At 28.1% G+C, this 8,665-nt stretch overlaps 1 protein-coding gene across 1 annotated transcript in view; it reads left to right on the forward strand.

The window, feature by feature from the left end:
• Positions 1-8,665, forward strand: part of AChE-2 (acetylcholinesterase 2) — a 71,390-nt gene that overhangs the window by 58,985 nt on the left and 3,740 nt on the right. Inside the window, exons 4-5 of the mRNA XM_018513952.1 lie at positions 992-1,144; positions 5,742-5,905. Coding sequence (XP_018369454.1) covers positions 992-1,144; positions 5,742-5,905 — 317 coding nt within the window. The remainder of the gene's footprint in view (positions 1-991; positions 1,145-5,741; positions 5,906-8,665) is intronic.

Consider the following 8,665-nt stretch of genomic DNA (forward strand, 5'->3'; position numbering starts at 1 on the left):
AAGATCTTATAAAGGGAAAGCTTTGCAACGAATATGACACTTGTATAGATTTTCTAGTGCGTAACGGGCTATAGTTACGAGGAAAATCGATATCGTTATGTATTGAGGGAATATTACTCTTCAAAGAGCTTCATTCTGCTAACTGACCGCTAATTACTTTCCGATCAGCAGAACGGCACGTCAAAGTTGCTTTGTCAAGGGCTGCTTCATGGCTGCGTGAAACCTCGAACTCCATGTACATTTCATTAAGTATCCGGGAACAAGGTAATGCGAGGATACCTTTCGTTTACGATGATATATGTATATACGAGTACAGTGCGCGTAAAGGTCGCCGGGAACTCATGTCTTTGATAAATTCATGCCGCCTGCTGATCCCGCCCACGCGCGAGTGATCGAACGAAATGAATTCGTAAAGCCGCGCACTTTACTGCCGTTTCGATTGGAAGAAATTGACGATACAAAGTGTTTCGATGTAACCACCACTCGATGCCCTAGTAATCTCTTTTAACCCGCGGGCTATAAACGTTACATCTAGATAAAAAATTATTTACAAATATTTGACAAATATTTGCATCACATAACAAAGAAAGAACTATATTGTATATTATTTTGTACACGAGTAAAGGATTATCTTTTAACTAATAATAAAATTTCTGAAAACATTCTCCATTGACAGTGAATTAAAAAGTCTGAAAATAAAAAATATAATAATAACTGATAAGATATTAACTTATACCTATATATAGTTATATATTAAATATAATCAAACAATACAATAAATTTTCTATAACTTAACACATACCGATAGAATTTTCATAACATAGTGATAATCAACTGAATCGTTATTGTTTATTTCGAGATATTAACCATGCATATTTTTAGACAATGCATATTCTTAGTCGTCCTTACCTTATGTTGTAATTATTAAAAGTACATTTCTGGACATTAATTAAAAATGTTTAATAGGAATTTGTACAAATTTCTGTTTCAGTATACCGATTGGGATCGGGTGAACGATGGTTATCAGAATCAGAGGGCGATAGCAGACATCGTGGGCGATTATTTCTTTATCTGTCCATCCACACATTTTGCGCAATTATTCGCAGATCGCGGCATGAAGGTCTACTATTACTTTTTCACGCAGGTAAGCGATTGTATCTATCATCATGTTCCATTGTAGGATAGATATTAGTCAATAAGAACGTTTTAAGAGTTAATGACCAGTTGACAAACCGTTATTATGTTACGCATTTAGATAATTTCATGGGGTAAATTTCTATAGTGTAGAGCGGGGCTAGTTGTGTCACTTTTTTCTTTAGACTGTTATAAATTTTCATACAATTATGATAGATTAGTGGTAAATACTTAAAAATGTTGCATGTTCATCTGAGAGATTCAATATAATTAAGTACTTATAAATTTTCTTAATATACCTTGTAAATAAGAAAAAAGTTTCGTTTTTACAAGAATGCAAAGTGACTCAATATACCCCACCTATGGGGCATGTTGAGCAATCCCGAAGGGTAGGTTAAGCCATGACGGTAATTGTGTATAATAAGAAGTTATATATTATTAATAACATGACAGGATTATGTGTATGCATATTAATCAAATTTTTATTAGTTTCTATCTTAAGTATAATAATTTGTAATACTCTCTTTTTAAATGTTTTAATTAATAAAAATAAAAAAATTAAAAATTTTATCTACTCTTCATAATAATAAAATTACACATAAAATATACAGATTTCATTTAAGTAACTGAATTTATATAAAATTATAGTTGTGAAATACTTGGCCCAACAAGCCCCACATCGATGTGTTGACTGAAATATTTTTTTATAACTAAAATACCGTAAACAAAATAGCAACTTGAATATTAAAGTTAAAAAATACACTAATAACTTAATAATTCGGCACAGTGCGATTGTTGTACTGAACTTTTACCGCTATTCTCCTAAAGTAAACCGAAAGAACAGAGTTTACAAAAGTAGGAAATTACCGCAAAAGAGTATTATGTAAATTAGATTCTGAGTCGTTTTTATATATAATATAATAAAATAGTTTTTATATGATAGAAATGTATCTAAGGGAGTAAAACGGAAAGATCAAAAAACCGAAGAATCTATAACTAGACGGAACTAAAATATAGCGTGAACTAAGTGGAAAACAATTGTTTTAATGTAAACGACGAATGTGTTATTAATGAATTCACTTGTAACATTAATCAATCATTGATGTGCTACCGTTGCTATGATCAAGTGTGAGCAATATTTGGATAGCGAGAAATAACTAAATATCAACATATATTCACATTATCAATTACGCACAAATCACGTCCGCGTGATTTATTTTATCGTTTTGTCAATTTGCGAGGTGTTATTACACCGGAAGATAATGCATCCTCCATTACATCATCGGGGTGTAATGTTTAAATTCAGAATGCAGCAAATTGTGCACGTTCATGACGCTGTACAATTACTGTTTCGTCTCCTCGTGACCACCGAAATTATTTGAAATGCAAACTCACATGGGAGAAGTTTGTGTACACTACGTACGCGCGGACGTTCTACTGTGTTGTAATATGTCGCGTTTACCGTCATTCTTGCTGTCATGTTCAGCTTTTCGTTGCGTTTATTCCGATTATGAAATGTCTTTCATCGACATCTTATTGAGTTATAAACAAAATTGTATAATATGCTTTAAAAATCATGTTACAATAATAAGGAATTATTTGAGACAGTTTTCGAAATAAAATTAATAAGAGTTTAATTGAATTTTTTTAAAATCTTTTTTTTCATAAATGCACTATTTTAATAGAATTTACTATTTAGAAAATAATATGAAAAATAGATATATAATTTGAATGTTGCCTTAAAATAGATTTTCCCAAAATAAACAGATATTTCTAGAAAAAAAATATTTTAATCTCAAAACATATTTACTATTAAAAATATTTTTAATATATTTAAAGGTTTGTTAAATATTTTGCTAATAAACTTTCAAAAAATTTATAAATACAATTTATTTGAATAAAAGTATATATTATTATTTATTCATTTTTGTAAAATTTAATTAGGTAAATTTCTTTCATATTCTATATCCTGTATGAATATCTGTATTAATCTTACTATTATTATGCCATATGTTTCTGATAAAATTTTTTCTTTTTTATAAGCTTTTGTTAATGGAGAGATATTAACATAGTGATATATATATATATATATATATATATTCCGTTTAGTTAAAAAAAAAATTTTTTTGTAGGGGGTCTGAGTAGGCAGTCCATCAGACTTAAGGCACTTCCCTCTTGAAGCGAACAGTCATATTTACCGCTAAGTAAATATGACTGTTCGCTCGAAGAGGGAAGTGCCTTAAGAGTTGCAACGCAAAAATCAAAAATGCTTGAAAATAGTAGTGTATAAATAGCGCATAAATCCTGTGTATTTAATTTTTCAAATTGGTTGTTTTTAACAGGTTGGGAAGCTGACTGACTGTCTACTCAGCCCCCATCCACAAAAAAAATTTTTTTTTAGCTAAACGTAATGAGCGGAAAAATTTTTTTTTACGGATATGCAGACAGGAGATTTTTTATGTGAAATTTCGTAAATTTTAAATATGAAAGAAATTTACAGGAATTTAAAATAATAATACAGAAAAAAGTCGAGGTAAAATTATAAATAAAAATTTTTACGCACTATTCATTTCAAGATTATCTTAGCTGTCATGTGTACCTAATAATAAAATAATCGTAGAAATAATGTGATCAAAAATCAAACATTTCGTAATTGATCATTTGTTCGAATTCATTCAAATAATTTAGTAAAAAAAATGTTAAATTATGGTTTTTACATATTTTTCCATTTGTCTACATCTAGGATGTAGACCATCGTAAACTTGTGAATCAAGTTTCCACGAAGTGAAAAATAGCACTTCTATCTAATCCACGTCATTGATTACATCTCTCTTTTTCTATATTTGATGCTGCCCTTTTTTTTTCTTCCCCCTTGCCTCTGAACTATTCTATTCTTTATTTCCTTGCGTTTCCTATTTTTCACTATGCATTTTCTCGTTTTCACTTCTCGTACAAACACTTTTTCGCATCGTCTCATTCACCTCCTCTCCTTTCTCTTTCTCTTTTATTCATCTCTTCCTCTTTCTCTCTCTCTCTCTCGCTCGCTCTTTCTTTTTCTCTTAGAGCATTCTTTTCGCAACCTTTCGCGTTGCACTTTTTACTTTATCCTTCTTTTTTCCTCTTTTTCGTCCCCTTACTTGGCGCTATCCTCTATCTTCATTGCAGCCTCTGAGCCATGAAACGCACGTAAGCAAAATGCCGCGGTACGAAGGCTCGAGCAATTAGTGAAGAAGGTAATTTATCAGCTAGTAACGCTCGGTTCTCCGAAGCGCCGTTGAAAGTAAAGAGGATGTCATTACTCATGCGTCCCAGCCGTAATCTTAATAACGGTTTTACCCACTGGTTAAACGAAGACTCGCGCGAAAATACTTGCTTCTCTTTTTTTTTTATTGTCGCTCGCCTGCGTGGCCTGTTTCCGTCCTTGCAATTTCAAGTCGCGTCGCAGAATTACAGAATTAGAGTACACTCATATCGATCTGAAATTGATATTCAATCATATATCTTGATGTCCGGTTACTATGTTACAATTTTGTAACACTTGATTCAAATTTGATTCTTTTCACAATATATATATATACCGCTGCTATCCATAAACTTTTTGTGAACACTTGAATATTTTAATTAAATAATAAGTTAAATTAGATCATTTATTTGAATAATACAAATAAACATAAAATTACTAAATCACTGATCGAGGATGACTTTGGTGTCTAATAATATTTCTATGTAAATTTTAAATACATTTTCCAGTTTCTATAAACCATGCGCCGATTACTGTCGAATTTGAAACGTAATAAACTAAAACTGGAATAGTAACAAATTAAAATGGTCGTTAATTTAATAATAATGCCAAAATGAGATCCTAAAAACACTGTAAAGAATTTATTACAAAAAATACTATCTTAACCAAAGTTCTGACTATATTGGTGATTTTCTATTTATTTTATATTATTTAAGTGGTCTAGTTTAACATATTATTATTTATATGTACATATGTTTTTCTTTTATATATATATATATATATATATATATATGTGTGTGTATATATATACAGGATATTCAGTAAAGAGTAACAACGCTTAAGAGTAGATTCCTGAAATCATTTTGAGGCGAAAATTTTAATATCAAAATGTCGAGACTTTAATAGTTTTTTAATTATAAGTACTTAAAATTATATATCGAATCATACTACTTAAAGTTCGCGCGTTCAGATGTGATACAACGGAAAATCCAACTGCACTTAAGCGCGCAAACTTTAAATAAATGCAGATCTAAAAATAACCTTATTAATTCACCAAAATAATTATGTAGGAAACTCAAATATGATGAGTAATGTTGAAAAATATTTTGTCATTTTAGTAAACAATTTGAGCGTCCTACATAATTATTTTGATAGTTCAACAAAATTATTTTCAAACTTATATATCTAGAAATTTTTTATTACTTTAGAAAAATCATTCTTTCTGTGTAAAATCAATAGTTTGATATACGTATGTTTACATCTCAATATTAAATAGGAAAACTGTGATAAATGTATTATCATCTTGAACACATGTGTAATAACGTCAAATCGACGAAATAACAATGAAACATATGTTGTGTTGCAGAGGACAAGTACGAATGTATGGGGCAAATGGATGGGTGTGATGCATGGTGACGAAGTGGAATATGTCTTTGGGCATCCCTTGAATAAATCTTTGGAATATACCGACAATGAACGAGATCTTTCTTTGAGAATGATTCACTACTTCTCGCGATTTGCATATACGGGGTAGGTATTATGAGTATTAGGTATTACGAGTCATGCAATGTCAAAGATTTATTATCTCTGATATAGTAAATAATAATATAATATTGGATACAATAAATAAAAAACATTACGTTAATATTATAAGAAATTATCATATATTAAAAATTTATTGTAATTGTAATAGTTAATAATAACATTATTATAATATTGCTAGTTACATAATATATGTGTATAATGGATTATAGAGAAAGGTTGCCACACTTTTTTTTAACAGGTTTTGGAACTTAGCTTTGTTTGTAGAGAGGTTTTGAACGTAACTGATTAGATCCACAAATAAGAAGAACCAATCACTTCAATGAGCAGACTGCATTCCAAAACCCATAAAAAAAAATATTGCAACCTTTCTGTGACCCACTGTATATGTACAGTAGCAATAATAGTAGTAATATTCCCAACCAAATCACGGATATTATAAGAATGTATGGAATGAAAGAATGTTAGGATTAATTTTGTCAAGGACAATGCTTATGTCGCTTTATTGGTGACTAATTTACAAGCACTGAGACCATAAATTATGTAAATATAAAAATAACTTAACATTAACAATGTCAGTTAGAAATTTCAATATCGATTTAGTATAAATTATTGCCGATTTTAATTATTGCATTTTTAAATACATTACATTGTATATAAAGATTCTAATCTTTAAATAAAAATATAATTAAATTTTCTCTTCAGTAATATTTTATTACAATCCGATAAAATTGTCGTATAACTTGTCAAAAGAGAGAAAATAAAAATAAAATAAACTCAGTTTTTATTTGGATGGCCAATTTCTTGAAATAGAAAAAAATAGAAAAAAGTTGAAGGTATTAACATTTATTTACTGTGAAAATCTTAGAAAATTTAATAAAATTATTCTTTCAACGTATTTTCTTATAGGTTAAACTTTTATATATGTTTGATTAGAGAGAGCAGTGGGAAATTATTTCTATTATGTTACTACATATGGGGTAAACTCGGGTATTATGGCCATTTCCGTAAAAATTACAGTTTATGGTCATCTTTTCCATATGGCTATCCATATGGCTCCCGAGTTCATTCTACAATATCACACATGCATATAAGCATTAATGTTCAAGATTAGTTTCGTGTTTATAATTTCATAAATTATTATTATATACCTTACATCACTATATATAAATTATTTCTTTTTACTCATTTGTATTGTAAATTTTACAAATATTTTATATACAAATATTTAATTAGTTTATTATAGACATGTTAAATATTTAATCAAAATAACAAAATACTTGATAAAAATTGTATCTGCTAATGTATCTAATGCAACATGAAATTATAAATGTAAGTGATACAGCATGGAGACCAACATATAGAGGAGAATTCGATGTATAAAACAAAGTTAATTTAAATTCAAATTATAACTATGAGTAAGGAGTAAGTTCATCAGAAACTCGTTGCATATCCAAACTTAAATTTCCATTTGTCAACACGAAAATGTTAGTGTTACGTACTAAGCACAAAAATAATTTTTCCATAAATATAATCTTAAATATTTTTATTTATAATCTTAAAAATTTTTAAAGATTCTTAATATTGTTCAAAAATTTGTATTCATTGAATTATGACAAATATATAGGGATCGATTTTTAAAATTTGTTTACGATATTTTTTAATAATTAATAATAATTAATATATATATTTTTTAACAATTTATAATCTGTCAAAACAGCTTAACTATTACAGGTTTTCTATAATAAGCCATTATCCCCAAGCTTTGAATCTTAAAATAAAAAATAGATCAATTATAGTCGATTAATTATTCTCCTCACATTGACTGTAATTGATGATCAGTTTTTTACGGCTCAAGACTTAAAGTTTAGGTAATAGCTTATGGTAGAAAGCATATTATATTTTAAGCACAAACATTAAGTCTTACATTCTAACATTGTCTTATTTGGTATATATTTTTATCAAATATTAGGAAAAAATATTCAAATTTATTAAAAATGCTCTTTTGTTGATTAAAGAGATCATAAAACATTATAATCTCTGATTCTACTTATACATAAAATTAAATGTAAATTAGAATTAATGTATCTTTAATTTTATACTATTTAACACGATTCTCAATTTACACATATATATGTATTAACGTGAGATATTATCAAATATCTCGCATTATAAATTGCATTTTACATGTTTTAAATTTAATTAAATTATAATAGAGTTTTAAATTTAATTAAAAAAACTATAATAGAAATAAGTAATTTAATTAAATAGAGATAAGTAATTTAATTAAGAAAATTATAAATGGATTCTATAGCTTTATTGCATTTGTGATAAGATTATTTAAATTTTTATATAAAATGTCTCTTCATTTATAGGTATATCAAGTTGTAGCAAAAAAGAGAATTTTCTCTGCTTTCGCAAAATAAATTCGATGATAATAAAGTTTAAAGTTATTATGACGTATCGCTGTCTATGAATATAGGATTTGTTTTTTGCTTTGTTGTTTGCCAACATATTGGCTTCCCATGCAATATTTAAAATCTACGTTTTTTATTACAACATGGAGCATGAAAAATTAGTACTGAATGAATAGCGTGAAACATGCTAATTCAATTTTTATAACTTTAAATTAAAAAATCAATATACATGGAAAATTACAGAGATCGTACATTTTTCATATTGGCAATTTTTAAAAGATTCAATTATTAGACTGCTATATGCTTGTCTTAAAACATTCGCCTAATTGAC

The sequence above is a fragment of the Trachymyrmex cornetzi genome, unplaced genomic scaffold, assembly GCF_001594075.2.
Source record: "Trachymyrmex cornetzi isolate Tcor2-1 unplaced genomic scaffold, Tcor1.1 scaffold482, whole genome shotgun sequence".
NCBI lineage: Eukaryota > Metazoa > Arthropoda > Insecta > Hymenoptera > Formicidae > Trachymyrmex > Trachymyrmex cornetzi.